Genomic DNA, 21,608 nt, shown 5'->3' with positions numbered 1-21,608 from the left:
AAAAAAAAAAAAAAACAAGTGGAATATTAGGCATTTTACACGAATGCTGCATTGTAACTTGTGTTTCTGTGATCTGTCAATAAGAGACAGCAATGTACTGTACACAAAGAACTCGATATGAACTCCTTCAATGAAGAAAGACAGTTGAACCACCACATCTCGATAGCAAAGAAAAAGCCGAGAAAAGTTAGTCGGAGTAGTGAAGACTACGTGTCGACTGCAAACACTTGAGACCTTCGATTTTCTTTTCTCTTTTATAGTTTCACTGCATCATACTTCATACAGCAGAGAGCTACCCATTCTTTATGAGAATAAACATACTAAGACGGGGTTTTCCCACAATTTTAAAATAATGTATAGCAAAATAATTATCAAATTTCGATTCATCTGACTTACTTTTCTAAGCGTAGGTTTGCTAGAAAAAGATTAGAAAAACAGATATCCTTCAGAGAAAGGACACCCACCCATAATTCGAACGGGTCGCGTGGCTATAGCGCCACCTCAGCATTGTTAGTTACTAGTGCATAGAATTGTCAAGTCTCCCAACAGAAGCAAAGCCCAGCAGTAGTAGATGGCTAGCGATGAACGGAAGGAAGACACACAAAAGACCGCTGTCGATGAATTTATTCAAGTCAGCTCGTTAGCCAGAGATTTGTTTATTTTTTTTTATTGCAACGCATTTGTTTGGTTTCTGTGACACTCTGCTGAATGCTTTCGTAGTCGGAGATTATTGTCAAAATGGCACTCGGTGATAAAAAGGATACCCTCACCCAGGATATTCACGGTAAACGAACCGTTTAGTTTACGCTATTTCAGTATGGTTATGCACAAGCGGCTTTAATGTCAATGCTTGTGTGTATGCGTGTTTACCCCGTTAAATTGGGCGTATCCAGTTTGAGGATTGCACAACATAATTATTTATGTGGATAATGCCAACAGAGAAATAATTGTTTCTCATTTTTCTCAGAGAGTGTCAGGAATGTCCTTGGTAAACATGTCAAAATCATGGAGAGGAGAGCTGTCCGAATGGAGACCAAAGGCGATAAAATGGAAAATAGAATCCTTGTAAGCAAAGCTTTTTAATTGCTACGGGGCTTGTCCATTGTTACATACAATTTGTTGTTCTTTCAGGTTTTTACTCCCTGTCGACTATTTGTGTTTACACCTAAAATTCCAACCAAGATTGACTTTAATCTTCACTACCTTGACTTACAATCCATTGAAAGCAAGAAGCTGTCCCAGGTATGACCTGTTTTTTGTCATTTCTCTATTCTTCCCTAATCTGCTAGACTGACTGATGCATTCTTGAATCTAGCTTACCTTGTCAACAATGGACAAGGTATATTCCTTCCACACCCAAGAGGAGCTGAACCAGACCTCTGATTCTCTGATCACTGCCATAGTTACTGCAATTAGTGACTTGTTTCCAGGGATTCCAATTGAGTAAGTCTTTGATTATTACTGTGTATAGTTCACTTTCTAAATCATTTGTTTATGCTCACGAATCTCAGTCAAGTGGTACGACGTATTGACGTTAGTCCGGTAGGTCGAATGGAGAACCTTTCCAATCTCCTTCGTGGTTCCAATAGCGAAACTGAATTAAGCATTCCGTGTGGAAACTTCTCTCGTCAATATGCTTGTATGTGTGATTACTATGGGTTGCCGTATCGAGAAGAAGTTGCTTGGGTAAGAATATTCAGTTCATAAAATTTCCTTTCGACAGTATTTCTAAAGTGATTTTGAAAAATTTTTCAGGATGTGGATACGATCTACATGTCACACAACTCGAAAGAGTTGAATCTTCGAGATTTCGACCATTTAGATCCCAAGTGAGTTTTTTTCTCATTTCGTTTGATCTAAAAAGATAAAACATTTCCTCACATAATGAATTTATTTGATTCTTAGGGATTTAATTCCCATCATCGCTGCTTTGGAGCTCAACTCCTTTTTCCTCCAGTTCCGCTGCAGTCACTTAAAGCTGTCACATGAGTGCTCGGAACGTCTGTTGGCCGTACTCAAGAAGTCGGCCACACTCGAAGAGATCTATGTTGACAATGCTGGTTTCAAAGGGTACTTGAACAGTAATCCGTCAGAATCAATTCATGAGCTCAATAAATAATTTTTTCCCATTCCCATGTTCTTTTCAGGGATTTTGCCAACAAGCTTAGCATGGCTATCATATCGAATTCAAATAGCTCACTTCACGGGATCGACTTGTCGCACAATCTCATCGAAGATCGTGGTACGCATACACTTCAAATATGTTATTTTGCCTTTCTCTTTTCGGTTGTTTTAACAATTTAATTTATTTATTTGTTCATTTTCTTTATTTAATTTTGTTTTCTCTTTCATGCACAATTTATATGCCTTGCACGCAGGCATAACTAGTCTTTGCGGTTTCCTGGCCAAAGTTAGACAAGGTCAAAGATTTACTCGATAGGCCTCAGTGTGGCTTGCTTCTTTTTCTTCTAATTCTTTGCTTTGCATTTGTCGCTGAAAATAATGTGTATTGTGCGTCACGCCTTTTTTACACATGGCTGTGTTTGTGTTCGTTTTTGTGTGTGACTGAAGAACGAATGAGTTTTTGGTACACAATGACTCACTCTATTCAGGTTCATCTTATTTACGCTCTATCCGATTCACGTTTTACAGGCGCCACGAATCTCAGCTCGTCACTGTCCAAGGCCCATCGCGGTCTAGTGAAGCTCTCGCTTTCCCACTGCGGGCTAACTGGAAAGGGCGTGGCTCAAATTGGCCACGCTCTCGCCCTCAACAAGTGCATGTCCTCGTCGTTGCAGCATCTGGATTTGAGCAATAACGTTGCCAAAGATGACATCAATGTAAGGAAACAAGTTGTAAACCAATATGCGTCGTACAATGATCGAGCAAATGTTTTCCCATTTTATAGACGATCTGTAGCTTTCTTGCCCAACCGAATGTGCTGACATTTCTAAATTTATCAAACACGGACATCGCACTAGAGCCGGTAAACAGCTACTCATGCTATTATTTTATCAAATGACAACATTTTTATTTTTTAATTCAATGACGCATTTAGATATTTGGAGCTCTTTTACGAGGAGGCACGACTCATCTACGTCACCTTGATTTATCGAAAAACTATTTCTCAACCAAGAAGGGCAAAGAGCTGCCACCATCCTTCAAGCAGTATTTCACTTCCGCTCTGGCGTTGCGTACCGTTATCCTGTCTCATTGCAAAATAACACCAGAAGCGCTGAAGTATGTAAACTTGGTCGCTATTAAAACGTCCTTTTATGCCATGACTAACCCGATAAACTTGCATCCTGGTCTTTAGGAATCTTCTTCTTGGTCTGGCTTGCAACGAATCTATCGATAATGTCACGTTGGATCTGAGTAATAACATCTTGGGCAACGGCGGCTGCCACGTCCTTGAGTCATGCATCCATGGCGTTCGATGCGTTTCGACTCTGGACATTAGCGACAATGGTATCGATGTGGAAATGGCCGGTGTTTTACTGTCGATAAGCCGCAACAAGTCGATGAAGAAACTTATCCTCAACAAGAACTTCCAAAACATGAAATCTAAGCACGCTGCCACCGTCATCGATGCCTTCGTTCATCTCTTGCAGGTCAGCTCTATATTTAACTATTTATGCTCGTAAGTTGTTTAAAGAGATAGTTTTATAAATAGGAAGAGGACTGCGTTATTGAGGCATTAAGTTTGGTGGATTGCAAATTGAAGAGCGAACTGTATAGTTTAATCAACGCAGTTGGAAGCAATCAATCGTTGCAGCATCTTGACCTTAAGTATTTTTAAATACTTATTTATTTATTTGTTTTGGTGGATAGTTTTAAACACATTTATTTGTATCTTTTCCCATTATAGCGGTAATTATATGGGTGATCCGGGCGCTCGTCTACTTTCCAAAGCCTTACAGATCAATACGTCCCTAAGAGCACTATCGATTGACCGGAATAGCATTACCGTCCATGGTTACAGTGATATTGCTTACGCGCTGGAAAGGTAAAGCAATCCGATTTACTCGAACAACACATTAGCACCTCCATGAAAATATCGTCCACCTCCCCTTTTTTGTTGACATTGTCTTTATCTTTGGCTTTGTTTCCTTTTTAGTAACCGGACACTAAGGTGCCTGTCGTACCCGCTGCACGATATCATGGTTGCCGCCAAGACCGGCACGGACAAAGTAGACGTCCTTTGGAAGCAGATACAAGAAGCACTACAGCGCAACATGTCGCTTGCGGGTCCGTCGCCCAACGGGACGTCGACATCAGTTCGTTTACATCAACAGGGTGAAACGACCAATACTAGTTCTCAGAATCAGTTGGTGGATCGACTTATCATGCAAGTGAACGAGGCCATTCGTAGCCTCCAGCGGCAGGGTAGTGAGGGAAGGGCGGGTGATATCGAAATCGCGCGAAATCTGCTAGTCGACGCCCACGCCGCGAAAGAGGTAACGTTTGAACAACAACAAACGTCATGCAATCGTGAAAATCTCTAAAAATTGTCATTTCTTTTTTTCTGTTAGCTTCTTGGCAAACTTCAATCCAACGTCGAAGTGGCTCAGGATAACATATCTTTGAGTTCGTCGATGAAGCCAATGGTCGACGAACTGCAGGCATTGCTTACCTCTCATTTGCAAAGCATTGGCGATAATTTGTGGCATTGCGCACTTCAGCACTGCAACACTGTCATGAGCGATTCATCTGTCTCTGATCAGCTTAGAAAATCGATCGAGAACCAATCGTTTTTTCCCGTCAGCGTAATCCGAAAAGCCGTGATGGAGAACGCCACTTTACAATTGACGGAGAAATTCGATGAGTTATCGACGGCTCTCTGTCGTACAGTCTCCGAAAACGTCATGGATGAAGTTGTTCAATCTTTGACGAACATCTATAAGACCTTGGTATCATCTTTTATCGTCTGACATTCTTATCAACCTTGGATTGTTTGATTAACGTAATATTGCATCGTTTGAGGCGGGAGATTCCAACCCTCCCCTAGATTGTAAAAAGCGGTCGTCCACGCCAGATGTACTCAAATCCCGGACAAGAATCAACTCAGAAATGAACACCCAACATGGCGAAGACGAGTCTGAAGACACGCTCGATCAACAATCGAATCGCTCACCGGTGGTAAGTTTTCTCTCTTAATTTTTCGTCATTTTCGGTCATCTCCATAACATTTCTAACTAACGTGTAAACTCAAAACTTGAACGCTTCTAATAAGTTGGAATACCTAAATCTCGTAAGTGGTTGCGTGGCCTGAGTTTCTCAAAAGCTCCGCCGTGAAATTGGGTTTTAATCTGACCGAACTATTATTTTACAGGCAACACCAGTGGCAAGCAAACGAAGAAATCTGTTGAGTCGAAAATTGCGACCCAAGTCGACGGTTGGCATGGGGCAAGGTGCTTCTGCTGATGACATTCCTGATCTCGTTCCCCCGTTGAATGAGCAACTCTCTGGCATGCATCACCAGGGTGAAGATCCCGATGCAAACGAAGAAGAGCCCGGTGTCAATGTCGACGAATCTCAGGCAGATGTCTCCAGAAAATCAGCTCCCTTAAAACATTTGGGTTTAAGTCGGCCCAAAAAACCTAAAACGCGATTGCCTACACGAAGTGCCGCCGCTTTGCGCGTCGGCAATTCAGAGACCGCCTCTCAAGAAAGCTTGGACGTAGAAGGAGATCTTAGCCAAGGGCTAGACACGTTTTTTCACACGACTACAATGGCAACCACAACAGGTGACGATAATGATAACAAACATCCTTTTCAAAGCTTATCAGTCTGTCCTCATTCACTTAACTACTGTTTATTTTATTTTTGTTGGAATAGGCGGTAGCAGCGTAAGTTTAGGTAGTAGCCGGATGCGAGGTAGTTTGGGGAGTGTCAGTAGCGCCGAATTGGGTTCGCCCTCATTAGAAAGCGTGTCAGCTGAAAGCAGCCCGATGCACCGTTCTGTGGCTGGTGACAAATTAGGAGAGGAGGTTGGCAGTAGCAGCAGGGAGGAGCTCACTCTCGACGAAGACGCTGTCAAATTAAAGGAGAAACGTAAGAGCGAAGATGATTTGTCCTCAACGACTAAGGAAAAGCGAAAAGATTCTGGGTAAAATGATTTGCTAATTCGCAAACACTTTTGAATGGGTTTATAATGGCTGTCGTTGTTATTTTTCATCGTTTCCCCCCAGCCGTGGAATGGGAGTTAGATTGTTGTCTTCCATATTCGGTAAAAATCCAAGTCCGTCTCCGACGAGCGATGGTTCGCCGTCGCCCGCACCTAGCAAATCTCCTGTGGCGAAAACCAAACTCACGTCGGTGACCAAGGAGCAAGAATCTGAATCAAAGCCAGTTGAAGATGAAGCTGAACCTGCTGTGCCCAAACGATCTGCTGTTCCATCCAAATTGGGCATCGGCGTCGGAGGGAACGTGCTGGCTGAAATGAAAGCCAGACAGGAGCGTCGAATATCTGGAATACTCAAGCAGAATTCTGAAGAATCTGATTTCTCCGAACGGGGGATAGAAAAAGGGGAACCTAATAAAGCCAATAATTTGTCGCCCAATCCTCTCGGAGGAATCAGACTGCGACCAACTCCTCACACGCCAGAAGAACAGGAGCCACCGAAATTGCCTGAAAGAAATAACGTTCGCTTTATTCGACCAGCGGGACTAGAGGAAGTGGAATCAGACCGAAACAAACCAGCCAACCCACTAACCGGCTTCCGGCTGCGTCATAGGGGCGGTGCTGATGAACCTGAAACGGCTAAATTAGAAGATAAATCTAATGCGTTAAATCAGATAAGATTGAGGGCTACTAGTGCGGTGGTGGACGATTCACCTTCGCCCGATCCATCTGGTGACGCAAAAGCTAATCCACTAAGTGGAGTACGATTACGTTCTACCGGAATCAACGTGACAGATCCGCTCAAATCGCCCAATAATGGCGATTCTAACGCTGAAAACAAGAACGATTCAAGGAACTCTCTGACTAAATTGAAGCCTCCTCCCCTAGCCCCCAAGCCTAGACCTTGGTCAATTGTAGGCTCTGACAAGAAAACTGGTAACAACTCGAAATGATTTCATATATGAAATGCCATTAAATTTGCATTTTTATTAATATCGTTAATAGACGACATTGATGGAGCTGATGCGGCAAAAGAAAATGACGCGAAAGAAGCTGTGAAGCCGAGCAAAGTTCGAGCCATGGCAGCAGCCGTCAATTTTAACAATTCAGGCTCTGGTAAGTTGGAGATAATGTGATGTGCATAGGTTCCCTTAGTTTACCTGGTTTCTGCATGATTAGCATAGTTTAGTTAGTCTTGTCTTTATTTCCCTAAATTCCATAGATTTTTAGTGCACGATTTTCTTTATTTTTTATTCTCGAACCTTTTTTGTTTTCTCCTTGTCCCATCTTCACCTTTCATTAGATGTTGTCCGCCGTAGCAACAAACCTTCGCATGAGGTAAATTATTTGAATGTTTCATTCCTGGTACACACGTTTGGGGCTCGATCATTAATCACATTCCTTTACTTGCGAAGGAACAGGACGGACTTCCAGTTGAATTCTTAGAGTCCAAAGACGGTGAACTGGAACAAGCGTATGGACAAGATTCTCTGAGTTCCATTGGGTTCCTCACTAACCAACAGGCTACGCTTCCCCAGCAGCAGCAACAGCCTTTGATTTCCCAGCAATCCCCAGCGTCTTTGATTTTAAACAACTTTTCACTAGAAGACGCCGTCGACGTGTAAGGCAATCAATTGAACATGACGATGGACCATCCAATCTGTAAACAGCTTTGCCAATTGATGGTGTCGGCACTCCGTTGCTGTGATCTATCTTCTTACCATATATATTCGCATTCATATTTTAATCTATATATCAACCGTATTTGTCGAAATTCAGTCGTGAGATTTCTTCATTCTCTTTTAGATTCTCTTGTTTTCTTACCTCCTCTTTGAGCCAAGTCGGTACATCGATTCGAATTCCAATCCAATCTGCCGCCATCAGACCTTTCGTACCACTTGACGAAAGTATCGAACATATTTGAAGTGAGTGCACAATGATTTCGACATTACCGTTGCCACTGTATTTTTCCAACCATGTTCTTTCGGTTATCTCGTGTCATATCGTCTTGTCTCTTTTTCATTTCCGTGACCTTTTTCCCCAGGGAATTTTTCCTTTTTTAAAAAACAACCGTGTTATTTTACATCGTGTAAGAATTGCATACACATCAGAGTCATTGTCTTAGAATGTTTGGGCTATTCAGTTTATAGCTCGTTTAAAACTGACAATAGTCACAACCTCAACTCGTCATAGTCTAATCTCACAGTGGATATATTTCCTAACAGATGGTGGTGCGGCGTTTATGCCTTAGGGATCGGTTTTGGAAGAAAACTTCATTCATGTTTTATAGTTCTCTTGTTGAGTTTTTGTGTTCTGCCAGCGTAAAAACGGTGTTACAATTAGGTGATATTCAAGGTAAGGTACTTTTACGGAACGCCGTTTTCCCACTTAACTAAGGCACCCTCACTTAAAAACCAAACTAAACTTGAAAAACAACAACAAAAAACAACTTGAAACAAAGCTGACATGAGGGCAGAGCAACGCCAGGTTTCCTTACTTTTAACTATCTAAATTAGAGAGAACGCAGCAATGGAGCCCAAGTTTAGGTTGGTCGAGTGTTTGTGGTACAGCACTTTTCATTTATTTAAAAAGCCGTTTGTTTAACAAGAAAACTAATAACATAATCGAAATCAGGGTTCAATTTGGATTATGCCCTGTGAATTTTGTCGAATTCCGAGAGATGTCGTTTTTGGCCGATTTTGACAAAAGTGGGAAGGCTTATAGCCTTTGCACTTTTTCAGTTTTGGCCAAATTTCAAGTTTGACTTAAAATATACTAAAATACATGATTTCGATTCAGAATTGAATGCTAATCATGGAAATCAAGTTTATTTTTTAATGGGTCTTATAGTTTTTAAAATATACGAAGGAAATGACCGTGGGAATTTTACCTCAAAAACCTGCAAAAAATGACACTCGCTGGAATTGATTGAAAATCACAGAATATACCGAAACTTGAATGCTGATTCTGGGAAAACTATTTTTTTTTTGTACCTAAGTTAATTATTTTTTAAATATTCCGTAAAAACTAACGCGCCAGTACGCAACGGCTCTCTAATGAAAAATCCCGTTAGCGCTGTCACGTACTGGCGCGCTGGTTTTTGTGGTATATTTCAAAAACGGTTGACTTAGTGAAAAAAAGAACAATTTTCTCGTTTGAATCAGCGTTCCATTCTGAATATATTCTATGATTTTCAACCAGTTCCAGTGACTGTCAGTTTTTGGACATTTTGGAGGCAAAATTCCCACGGTAGTTTTCTTCGGTTATTTCAAAAACTATAAGGCACAGTGAAAAATAAACTCGATTTCCGTTATCAGCATTCAATTCTACACCGAAATAGTGTATTTTAAGCCATATTTGAAATTTTGCCAAAAATGAAAACGTGGGTCACTTTTGTCAAAATCGGCCAAAAACGATATCTCTTCAAAATGAGCAAAAATCACGTGAAATAATCAGAATTGAACGCTGATTCTGGTTTAGTGATTTGTTTTCTCGTCAAACGAGCCGTTTTTGAAATATACGGAAGTAATGTGCTGTAGGCGCACCAACTTTATTTTATGGTTTTTTACGTTTTTCTGAATAAATATAAGTCTCATGAAAAAGCCAAACTAATTTTCGCGCATTTCATTTGATTCCCGATCGAAATGATGTATTTTATGTCATATTTTATATTTTGCCATAATTAAGTTATGGCTAAATTTTTAATTTGGCTTAAAATACTTCATTTCGATCGGGAATCAAATGAAAAGCGCGAAAATGAAGTTTATTTTTACATTTGGCTTATATTTTTTCAGATAAACCTAAAAAATCATAAGATAAAGTCGAGATTATTTTGTTGGACTTATTTTCAAGACATCTATCGGAGAAATCGGTGACTGCTTGTGTGTGGTGAAACGTCAGTTTTATTTTCTTACATCGTCGGTTGAGGATAGCTGCTAGTTAATGGATTCCTGCGTTTTGGAATTTTTCTGTCAATTGCGTTGATTTCTTTCATTTTGGATGGTTTCTTTTACAAGTAGTGTACGTTGTTCTTTGTAGTAAATGTTCGCTTTCTGATGTAGGATTGCCTTAATGAGCAAATCGTTCTTAGTTCTTACTAGTAGCATGGTAAGTATTTGATCTAGCTGGAAGAGGCTCCACACATGCATGCTTTGATTCTTGTGTGATGGAAGCATGGCTCACTGCTGTTGACTAAGACGCCCAAAAAATTTTCCGTTTCTCTTACCCAACTGTGTTACATTGATATTAAAAATTTGATCTAAACATAGCAGTGATTTGCTGTGATATGTTTCAGAAAGTAATTTTTGCAATTTGTTACAGTGGATACCATCTCATAGCTTTTTGCCGCTGAATGTGTATCAATTGCTAACATGTTTTAGGCTTCAAGGATGTTACTGGCATGCTGACACCTCTCTGAGACCATTATCTGAGAGCTGGTAATATCATACAAGTTTTGTCATCAACATCTTTATTTGACATGCTTGCATTTTTATGAATGATTTTCCAGCTCGTTTTGACAAAGGAAATTTCCGAATCTTTTTGTCAAGCATTTTTAAAAATCAACATGGTTGGTAAAGTTGAGACAGGAATGAGTCAGTTTTCTTTGTAAAGTACTGACTTATCCTGGTAGCCAACTCGGAAAAGGTAATCCAAGTAACATTCTGTCTGATTTATATTAAAGAATGTTATGGTGTTCCTTTTCATTACAAAACTTTGGTCTTTGTAGTATTGCCAAAGAGTTGTCAAAGTAAAGTTATCAAGGGTGAGAAGTCAGTTTTCTTTGTAAAGTACTGACTTATCCTGGTAGCCAACTCGGAAAAGGTAATCCAAGTAACATTCTGTCTGATTTATATTAAAGAATGTTATGGTGTTCCTTTTCATTACAAAACTTTGGTCTTTGTAGTATTGCCAAAGAGTTGTCAAAGTAAAGTTATCAAGGGTGAGAAGTCAAGTTGAAACTTGTCTGTGTTTTGTTTATAACAAGTTTCGTTCAAAGAAAACAGAATACAAATTGGAAAATTTTAAAGGAATTGTTTGTATTGCCCTCCTCCACCCACAATTCCGCCGCTAGTTTACATATCACAGATACTAATATACATAATAACAACATATACATAATTCAAATATCACAAATACAAATACACACAACACATAGAACTAGTTAACCTGTTGGCTGCCACGCCACACAACCCTTTGGTTGTTTTCCTACAATCGCTACACCGTGTCATAAGGATCCACGATCAAGGGGGACTTAGTCTGCTATAGACAAGTCCGGGCTGAGATGACAATGGAAACCATTATGAGAATGCACACTCATGGTTTCCATCGCCGCATCGACAAGGGGAAGTCCCTATGGTGCATTGCCTTTTGCCTTTCGGCGAATTTTGGGCAGTGGCGACTGTCCCACCCCATGGCATAGACCATGGGGCAGGACAGCGCGGCCCGTCCCTAACGAGCTAAAAAAAAAGGGGAGAAAACGTGGGTGGCAGCCAACAGATTAACTATCCTATACAACATACAACAATGTAAAACAAAATGATACCACAACACCAAGTTCCACGGCGAAGTCAATAGGATGTTTACGACGAGCACGCAGATGATAAGGCGAAGACGAGTTTGGAGACCATGAGGCGATGAGACGAAGGCGATGGCGATGAGGCGAAGGCGATGAGGCGATGGCGATGAGGCGAAGGCGATGAGGCGAAGGCGATGAGGCGAAGGCGATGAGGCGAAGGCGATGAGGCGAAGGCGATGAGGCGATGGCGATGAGGCGAAGGCGATGAGGCGATGGCGATGAGGCGAAGGCGATGAGGCGATGGCGATGAGGCGAAGGCGATGAGGCGATGGCGATGAGGCGAAGGCGATGAGGCGATGGCGATGAGGCGAAGACGAAGGCGATGGCGATGAGGCGAAGACGAAGGCGATGGCGATGAGGCGAAGACGAAGGCGATGGCGATGAGGCGAAGACGAAGGCGATGGCGATGAGGCGAAGACGAAGGCGATGGCGATGAGGCGAAGACGAAGGCGATGGCGATGAGGCGAAGACGAAGGCGATGGCGATGAGGCGAAGACGAAGGCGATGGCGATGAGGCGAAGACGAAGGCGATGGCGATGAGGCGAAGACGAAGGCGATGGCGATGAGGCGAAGACGAAGGCGATGGCGATGAGGCGAAGACGAAGGCGATGGCGATGAGACGATGGCGATGAGGCGATGAAGGCGAAGGCGATGAGACGATGGCGATGAAGGCGAAGGCGATGAGACGATGGCGATGAAGGCGAAGGCGATGAGACGATGGCGATGAAGGCGAAGGCGATGAGACGATGGCGATGAAGGCGAAGGCGATGAGACGATGGCGATGAAGGCGATGAGACGAAGGCGATGAGACGAAGGCGATGAGACGAAGGCGATGAGACGAAGGCGATGAGACGAAGGCGATGAGACGAAGGCGATGAGACGAAGGCGATGAGACGACGGCGATGAGACGAAAACTATGGCGATCAGACAAAGGCGATGACGCGAAGATAACGGAATCACTCAATTATCATTGGCACTCTGTAAAACAGAAATAAAGATATAAGATGAAAGAACAATAGAAATACACAGTGGAACGGGAGAACAACATACTATTTATGAAGAAGTAAAACAAGCAATGAATATTTATGGAAATGATTCTAAAAAATTAGATGAGAAAACACCTACACACATAGAAGTCATGTGTGGCATCAAGAGACGAATAATTTCATTTCCTAAGACTGTTTCAGTCTGAAATGAAGTCTTCTGGTCTGTTTCAATGATTTTTAAAATCTCACTCAATATGAGAGTAGGGGACAAAACTATTGTTGTCTTAGAAGTAGAATGACAAGAAAGTTCATGCTCGCTAATAACACCACAGTCAATCCTTTTATGTCAACTTGCAATCTAATATATCATACTTATTTGAATGCAATCTTTCCCCAGCAAAAATAATTAATAAATTTGTACTTATGGCCTGGCAAAGAGCTAAGAAACAGTTAAAAAGCGAAAACTCAGAAGATTTTTCACAGGGACATCAGTGTCTTGGTTTGTTCACAGACCATGTCCAACTTACGCATAGCTTGAAAACAAGCTTATGTCCTCCTATTTCAACTTATTGAGCTAAAAAATGATGAACAATATAAAACTATATTCATTTGCAACTTACTTGATGCTGAAAACGCAGAAAATAACCATAAAATGCACAAAAACAATAAAGCAAAAGCTGATGTCATTTTTGTACCACCAAGGCAGCCATGACAGACATGACAGACGACGCTACTGTTTATTCAATCGGGTACCTGTTGGGAACCTGGTTGGAATTGCATACATTCTTTATTGTATTTATTTTTTGAGACAATTGTAATGTTTTACTGTCACTCTAGGATACATATTTTACCATACCGCTGGGCGCAATAGTGTAAAAAGTACATTGCACAATACACGTTTGCAAGAATTGCTTGGTTACAATGTAGATTTGTTTTCGTTTTTACTTTTCTATACTTCATCAAACCATGTATTTTCATTAAGTCTAATTACTAATAGAGCATATGGCTAACAATTACTTTTCAGATTGGGCCTTCATATTGTTGAACCTGAGAAGCAATTTTTTTGCAAGAAGTTTTTTTTTTATTTGGCCACATCCTGTGAATTTGTAAAGTCATTTCAAACAAACCAGCTAAGTTCAAAACTAACATATTCGTTTGCACCTTGGATGAAAACCTATGTGACTTCAAGTTCTGACGAATTCTGAATTCCAAACTATCCAGAAATCAACTTGGCTAAAACATAAACCCTCTTGCTGGAGTTTTATTGCTTGAAAAGGCATTTTGTGAATGGCAAAGTGAGTGATAAAAGTTTATGGTAGTCCTTTAAGACTCAGAAAATCATCCATAATATAAGTGCAATTTTATTGTTTCAGGGTATTATAAGACACGAGCTTTGAATAGTCTTTTATATATACATTGTTGACATGTTAGCTATAACAGTACAGGAAAGCAACATTGATTTCAAAGACAAAATGAATCTGGAAATGAACCAGTTCATGGCCTTACTTTGTTTAACGCCGCTGGAAAGTAGATATCTCAGGACTGAGCTTTGATGCGATTCTCAACGATGTCGGTGTCCGACCTATAAACGCTCCTCCATCGCCACAGATAATATCTGGGTGATGAATGTCACCAAGAGTTTCTACGGGTTACTTTTCATTTGCCGGATTTTATGGGTATTTATCGTTTGCCGTAACTGGTTATTAGGTGCGGTACGTAATTAAAACGAAAGTGAACAGATAATTCGTTAATCGGTTATCTGCAAACATTCAATAAATGCCGATAAACTACCTTTGACGGGAGTAGTATTGTCCTTTAATTCATTTAACAATTCCATTCTTAAGTCGAGAAAGTCGAAAACTTAAGCTCCAAAGAAATCAAGCGAGGGCTCACACCACCGCCCTCCACCGCTCTATACCATCCGGAGCTGTTATGAACAACGACAGCTTGGACGCTGTAAGGAGAGGAAATGATCGTTAACAAAGGAATAGTCGTAATAGCGCAAAATATGTGTCTTTTTACATTACATGTCCGTACCCGTTCAGTAGACAATTAGAAACGGTAAGCACAAACGGAATTGGATGGAAATCTTTTGAAAAGCTTTTAGTTCGCCTCTCATTGTGACGTAGGCCATTGTCTCACACGAACGCCATCCTGCTTCTCCCATATACCCTAAGGTCTGATGCACTTCTCTTCAGGGCCCTTGTGCCGCAAATGGATCTGCACACAGACTTTAGTAAAAGAAGAAGAAAACCTTTGGCTACCGGGATCCCCGGCAACACCGTGAGCCACTTAATAAAACAACTCGGCTACCTGCAAACGCATTAAGTGCTCTACCAACAAATTCATTTCCTGGAAAGAAGACAAAACTGTAGTATTTAAAAAAAAATCTTTATTTACCTTTTAAAAAAATATCGTCTACATGAAGATAAATCCTACAAGGAGAAAGAGCAATGTACACCAATTGGTTGACTTCACAAATAAAATTAAAAGTAGTTATTCACTACGCGTTATTTGCTTCCTCTAACATACGACGCTTCCACTCCGCGAAGTCGATATCTGGGACTTGCTGTTCGGCGTCTCTCATGCGGTTTTCCTCATCCATTGCTACAATAAAGAAAATCAGTATACTGTAGCAAAGGGCATGGTGTAAATTTAAAAGTTATACTAAACACCTGTGGCCCTTGCTTCTACGGCTTCTGCAAAGTTATGGGTTCTCTTTGAAGCTTTTGGTTTAGAAACCATTTCTTGTTTCATATCTTTATTTAGTGCAACCATGGAATGCACAAGTTTATCAAAAACTGATTTCTTTAAACCACTCAGTTCATGCAGTCTTACTCGATCCAGTCTCAATTTCTTCAACCTAGCAGAGGGTTTCATTATAGACAAAATCTAATATAGCATTTAATCACAATCCAACATTTAGTTACTTGCTCAGTGACATGACAGCTGCTGCTTTGAATCCAGGATGATCCATGTTTTGTTCCTGACCACAAGAAGCCTGTTTGCAGTATCTGAATTCCAAAAATCAAAGAGTTATTCACTTAAGTTCACAATTATTAAAAACAAATTTTGGTAATCAACATTTCACTAACTTTGCGAACAAATTGTTTGCATCACTGGCTATTTCCGGACAGCCAAGTTGAACACAGACATCCTTGATGGATATATCTTTGTTCAAACACAAAACTTGTTTTATAGTTTGCTTAGTAGCACTATATGCTGGCTTTTTCAAGCCTGATAGCTTAAGTGATAATTCCTAAGGACAAAAATCAATTTTTTCTATAGATTAAACAAAACAATCATATCTTGTTACTTCTTACCTTGTCCAAGACCTGGTTTTCATCAGAGACTGCCAGATCTAGGCAAATTACCATTTGTGTAACACCTACATGAAATCCTGAAGCTGCTGTTTTAAGGCGTAGCAACCTTTCGTATTCTTCAGCTTTCCTAGAATGCCACGGTCTGTTCGTTGGAAAGTTATAATATGTATACGAAACAAAGAAATAGCTTACCGAATTGCCTTTTCCGATGCAACACCAAGGCGTTTTGCAAGTTCTGGAATCATAATTATATTTTAGAGTTTAACCAGAGACTGGAAAAACCAAGACACTGGAGACAACGGGTTGCAACTGGTAACAAGACACGAGGACAACTTCGTGCCAGCGCGCCAGGCGCCATAATAACAATGGCGACTGAAGTCCATCTATAGTCAAACAAGTACACTTGTTACAAGTGTCGCTAGGTAGAATGATGTATACGTACGCAAAGTTGCAGTATTTGATGAAAATTTGAAATTGAAAATCACCAATCTCTTTACTAGAAGGACATCAGTATATTACTGCGATGATTGGAAATCATGGCTTCTCTTCTCCAAATCGCATCCGGTACCTATTGATAATTTAAAAGGTTATTTAGCAAGGCAAAAAAAGAATAAATGACTGATACCTTCCATACGATTGATAAACGACGGCTTTCCTTCTCACTGAAGTCGAACGTTAACTGAGGTATTGCAACAATAAAGGATTAGTAATTAGTACAACAGTTTTAAATCAACAAAGCAAACAAACTGGTATTATGGCAAGGCATGCACGAAATTCTAAGAAACTGTTCTCACCGGTAAACATTCTATTACTCAGTTAAAGGTGAGTCAGTGGTTGTTAAAGCAGTTAAAACCCAAATTTCATCTTCATTTCAATTTCATTGAAAATCACCCACCCCGGTACCGTTTGTGTTAAATGCTGCGTAGAGTGAGCAACGTTAAAATCTTTGGCTTAAGATCAGCTTTCAAGTGTTCGGTCCTGCGTCGTTACTTCTGCCTAGAAAAATGCAAAGCACAATTTTCATTAAATTGATTAGTGACATTTACTTTTAACAATTCTCTATTCCTCGAAAATGTTAAAAAGTTCTGTAATATTTGTTTTATTTAGATACCATCAATAGATTTCATCAGTCGGGTCGTTGGGAGAACATGTTTGGCGGGTTGGCCATCACGCTTTGATTTTCTTTTTAATGAAAGCACATTTTTCTTTCCTCTCGCCTTGCCCACCACACACATTTTACGTCGATGTTGGCACACATTCACTACCAGACACACGGGCAAGTTACAAGAAGAAAGTAAGGCAGAAAAATATTAAGGGATGTTTAAAAAAATAATTAAAAAATTAAAATTCTGCCTTAATTTTTTTTTCAGGGGTCACTAAGATAACGGTGAATCGATCTATATTAACTCATCGAGGGAATCTTCTCGGCTTTTTCAATCAACAAAAAGAGTGATCTGGGAAAAAGGGGGAACACTTGACAACTTGTGCTCTGTACAACGTGCACAAACGGGAGAGTAGGGATTCGGGATTCAATGATAATAATTATATATAATTGTGAACTGAATTGAAGGAAGAAAGACTTTTCTGCGTAGTTCCCACCAGTTGTCACGGTGCACTTGGAATGCAAATCCACAATGGACAAGGGGAATGACAAAGATGTTCCGTTGGGCACTTTCTTTTGCGTAAAAATGGGGAAACAAATAAAGACAGCAGAAAGGCAGACCGAGCGTGAAAGGGAAATAAGCTGATCAACAAGCCGATCCACTAAAAAGTTCACTTAGCGAACAAACATGATTTTTTTTTTGTTAAGTTTTCCACGTAAAGATGGTTTGCCATTCATGAACTTTCTTTTTTTTAATATAAAATAAAGGATGAAAAAACGGACAAAACGTCAAGCAGTGTCGAGGAGGACTCCCCTGTTCGTCTGCCGTTAGGCTACAACAGGTTAGGCCATCCGCTCTCGCTTAAACCGCATCTCCCGTCTTCGTTCACGAAAGCGTTCAATCTCGTGTTTCACCAGTCGAGCGAGCAACTAATAAACGAAAGAAGTTAGTTTTACTCGTACTTGGTAGCATAACTGTTTGAAACGAAACATACGACGAGAGCGATGACATCTGCAACCATTAACATGTAAAAGACATTGTCCCAACCATAGTCAGAAACAGTTCCAGCAATTAGGGGACCAACTGCCGCTCCTGCACGTCATCACACATCAAATAAAATACTAACGTCTTTATGATGTTGCATGGATAAGTTGAGGTTTACTTTACCAATGGACCCAGTGCCATCTATAATAGCGGTAACGGTAGCAAGGGCACGGGCTGAGCCACGAAGGGACTGATGTGTGCCCAATTCTGTAGAAACAGCTGTTGTGATGAGAGCGTACGGGCCGTTAACCAACAAGCCGACAGACATGAGCAACAGGATGTTGGAGACAAGACTTATGGTGCCAAACGTTTGGTAGACGAAGAGCTACATGTGGATAAAGAGGTTTAAAAATAAAACTGTCTTTCTAAGAACGTAATAAAAAATGTAAGATTTGATTTACCATGGGAATGGCAACAACCAACATAATGGCACAAGTTACTGCGCTCATACCAGTTACGTCGCTCAATACACCGGCGATGATTCCACCCACAATGCCACCAACGTCAAATAGCGTCGATAAATCTGCGCTTTCGGAGGCATCAAAAGATGCTACATTCCATAAGAAAATTGAAAAATGAGTCATACGGCTAAGAAAAGCAAATAAACGATAAAAACTTACTGGAGGCGTTGATATAGCGAGGAAGCCAGAAGAGAAAGGTATAGTTGATAAGCTTTGCAAAGAAGAGACACAGAGAGAATTCGATCACGCCCTATTTGAGAGGTCAACGGATGTTATGTCAGCTGTTGTACGAGACCCTAGCCTATTTAAATATTTGTTTTTATTCGATAAGATTGTACCGGAATGCGAAGAGCTTGGACAAATCCGATGGCCTTCTCCCTCCGATGGAAGTCGGGATTGTTGAGGCTGACCGGCGCCTTCGCCAGGATGTCAGTGCTCGAAATGGTGATTTCAGAAGAGACTTTATCGGGAGTACCAACTTCGGTGGAATCCTAGGAAACAGGACAAACAAAAAGCGAAAAGGAATGTTAGAAAGAATTTGAAGCTGACGCAAGGATTTAGTAGTGTTACCACGCTGTTGTCGGTCGGTGACAATAAGGATTCACGCTCAGGGTCGAGAGTGATGGACGAGCTTGAAGACGAGCTGGTGGAACCGTTGGCATAGAGACGCATATTTCGGTTGCGACCGGGACTACTACTATCATCTTCGATGCTCGAATAGCCAGCTCTAATCTATAAATGAATAAATCAACAATTTAAAATGTTGATACTAATCGATAAAAATACAGAGGATGGCAATATACCGTTTCATCTCGACTTCCGTGGTGGTCAGGGGGATTGCATCCGACTGAGCGTGGGTCAGTTACCAAAAATAGGAAGATAATGAAACCCATAAAGCCGATAATAGCACCGGGTATAATAAACGACATTCCCCAATTGCTTTCGACAAAGTGACCAGCAATCAGCGATCCCAAGATGTTCCCCACTGAAGTATGTGAATTCCAGATGCCGAAAATCAAACCTAAAATTGCATACAGAAAAAAAAGAAAGAAAAAATGGCATAGTAATGGTGTATCATTGTTCACATCGACATCGAACAGCAGTCTCGCGAGGACTCTGGTTTTAACAATTATACCTCTTTTCCCCTTGCCAAACCAATTACCGACAGCGGTCACTACACCAGGCCATCCAGTGGATTGAGCAAAGCCAGCTATCGTCTATGATCATTGAGCATCGAATAAGTACAATACATTGTTTATGCAGTACGGGGGAATGAAATACGGGGAATCTAATGCGCATTATAGAGATACTTTAATCTGTTATGAAAAATACATACCTGGACAATGAAGAAGTAAGGTAACGAGTGGATACCTTGCGAGTATGACACGCCAAATAGGTAAGTAAAAAAGCCTGACGTGAGCATGCCCAACGCCAGGAAGTAGCGTAAATTAACCCGCTCGGCAACAAATCCACTGCAATAGTTACAAAAGAGAAAGAAAACAAAATTATTTATTTCAATGAAGTTTGGCGATGATTCATCGCAACGCTTGCATTGTAACGGTCATTCTCATCCATAAGTTTAAGGGGAGGTCTTGTACGTCTAAGATTACTACTCAGTAACAAACTCCAGGAAGTGGTTATGAGTCAACATTTCGATCGGGTTGATTTTATGGTATGCTACCGACATTTTGGGACCATAACAACTTGCTGGTTTGGGTCTTCCGGTGCATCTATACTTCTAACAAGGAGAGCACATAGGAGGAGGAGGGGTTCTTGTATCGGTTGATAAAGTTAGAAGATAAACTCCAAAGACCATCCTAGTCTGACACATAGGAATGCGCTCTTTCCGCTTAAAGGCGACAGCTATTGGTTTATTTTTTATTTGATAGAGACAAAGAAAAGGGAATGGGGTATTTTTTTTTTTTTTACTTTATAGAGTATAACAGTGGCTTGTAGAAAGAGGGCGGAAAAGGTCCCTCTCTTGGGATTCAAAAGAAACTCACCTAAGAAACATGCCGGCTGCGTAGGCAAAAAGAAACGCTGAATCCAAAGTACCCAGCAAGGTCTGCGAATTCTTTCCATCTAAAAAGGAGAAATGAGAAAAATGCCGAAAGCTTTGTCAATACATCCTTGGTTTTCCGCCGCCTTAAACCATGAATTTTACTGCTTTAAAATCTTGGGTTTAGGACCATCCTATTGTCCCATTAAACATCCCTTTTAAAGAGGGGGGATGGGGGATAGGAGGGTAAAATTAGAGGAGGGAAATGTACATGCACACATCACATGTACAATGCATGTGCATGGAAAATAGAACAAATCATATGATCATCAAGGTCAATCTTTAAAAAATACTGCAAAGTGAAATAACTCACCAAATGGAGCCCAATCACACCAAGAGTCTTTGTTGTTTTCATCAATATATGTTCCAGGTGGAGGTATCAAACCGGTACAATTTTGACTCAAGACGTTCTTCACAACACTGATTGGCTTTCTTGACATGTGATATGCAGTGTAGGTGAAGAACGTTAGTACTAATATTGATGTCCGATATCTATGCAGGGGAACCAAATTTCATTAATGCAACCAAACTAAGTATTTTATAAAATAAACTTACATAAAAGTCCTTGAACCTCTAAAGTTAGGACAAAAACAGCTTCCAAGTTTTCGAATAATTCTGATACCCAAAGGCACATCATGGGCGGAATGAGACATTGTGTTTACAGGAAAACAAGCTACACAGAGAAACAAAGGAACCAATAAAGCAAAAGAAAGTCAGCTTCATTCCAACATGTAGAATTGCTAAATAGAAATAAATAATACTCGTTTTTCCTTACCAATATTCACGAAGTCAATAGGTAACTACACACGACCAGTGTAAATATGGTCGGACAAAATTAAAGCCACGTATACACTGTTCGGAGGTAGAAAATTTTGTAAGCTCAAAATTTCGAAGCAGCCCTGTGTATGTTGTCATGGGATACAGCAGAAGACA

At 40.6% G+C, this 21,608-nt stretch overlaps 3 protein-coding genes and 1 long non-coding RNA gene across 8 annotated transcripts; 2 read left to right on the top strand and 2 right to left on the bottom strand.

Annotated features, from left to right (window-relative positions):
* Positions 1–521: 521 nt before the first annotated feature.
* LOC130695404 (F-actin-uncapping protein LRRC16A-like) lies at positions 522–8,065 on the top strand. 5 transcript variants are annotated; one of them, XM_059496210.1, is made up of 24 exons: positions 523–784; positions 968–1,065; positions 1,132–1,242; positions 1,316–1,443; positions 1,512–1,686; positions 1,756–1,829; positions 1,906–2,070; positions 2,148–2,242; positions 2,379–2,420; positions 2,653–2,840; positions 2,909–2,986; positions 3,059–3,240; positions 3,317–3,611; positions 3,674–3,789; positions 3,869–4,006; positions 4,118–4,457; positions 4,533–4,910; positions 4,984–5,139; positions 5,333–5,747; positions 5,839–6,109; positions 6,192–7,060; positions 7,130–7,240; positions 7,428–7,462; positions 7,546–8,065. In XM_059496210.1, exons 1-24 carry the CDS (start codon positions 739–741, stop codon positions 7,747–7,749), a joined length of 4,710 nt encoding a protein of 1,569 aa, XP_059352193.1. In that variant the 5' UTR covers positions 523–738; the 3' UTR covers positions 7,750–8,065. The 5 variants fall into 5 exon arrangements, with proteins under 5 accessions (XP_059352196.1, XP_059352195.1, XP_059352193.1 ...); XM_057518555.2 differs by having other exon boundaries at positions 526–784; positions 7,540–8,065; XM_059496213.1 differs by lacking the exon at positions 7,428–7,462 and having other exon boundaries at positions 522–784; positions 7,546–7,701.
* A 7,001-nt stretch (positions 8,066–15,066) lies between these two features.
* On the bottom strand, positions 15,067–16,386 carry LOC130695392 (origin recognition complex subunit 6-like). The gene is made up of 6 exons (XM_059496216.1): positions 16,201–16,386; positions 16,009–16,135; positions 15,781–15,944; positions 15,616–15,699; positions 15,361–15,548; positions 15,067–15,292 (listed from the first exon to the last, which is right to left on the bottom strand). The coding sequence occupies exons 1-6, from the start codon at positions 16,251–16,253 to the stop codon at positions 15,189–15,191; spliced, it is 720 nt and encodes a 239-aa protein (XP_059352199.1). The 5' UTR covers positions 16,254–16,386; the 3' UTR covers positions 15,067–15,188.
* A 60-nt stretch (positions 16,387–16,446) lies between these two features.
* Positions 16,447–17,355, top strand: LOC132088151 (uncharacterized). The gene is made up of 2 exons (XR_009421424.1): positions 16,447–16,572; positions 17,116–17,355. It is a non-coding gene; the product is annotated as an uncharacterized LOC132088151 (long non-coding RNA).
* Positions 17,356–17,696: 341 nt separating this feature from the next.
* LOC130695408 (glucose-6-phosphate exchanger SLC37A2-like) lies at positions 17,697–21,601 on the bottom strand. Its single transcript, XM_057518559.2, has 14 exons — positions 21,451–21,601; positions 21,231–21,348; positions 20,989–21,167; positions 20,620–20,698; positions 19,953–20,088; positions 19,752–19,833; positions 19,420–19,637; positions 19,187–19,348; positions 18,955–19,107; positions 18,776–18,866; positions 18,557–18,705; positions 18,279–18,480; positions 18,106–18,203; positions 17,697–18,040 (listed from the first exon to the last, which is right to left on the bottom strand). The coding sequence occupies exons 2-14, from the start codon at positions 21,326–21,328 to the stop codon at positions 17,954–17,956; spliced, it is 1,734 nt and encodes a 577-aa protein (XP_057374542.1). The 5' UTR covers positions 21,329–21,348; positions 21,451–21,601; the 3' UTR covers positions 17,697–17,953.
* Positions 21,602–21,608: the final 7 nt, after the last annotated feature.

The sequence above is a fragment of the Daphnia carinata genome, chromosome 7 (genome assembly GCF_022539665.2).
Source record: "Daphnia carinata strain CSIRO-1 chromosome 7, CSIRO_AGI_Dcar_HiC_V3, whole genome shotgun sequence".
NCBI lineage: Eukaryota > Metazoa > Arthropoda > Branchiopoda > Diplostraca > Daphniidae > Daphnia > Daphnia carinata.
The sequence above is the reverse complement of the archived record's forward strand: the minus strand, read 5'-3'. Positions and strand labels throughout refer to the sequence as shown.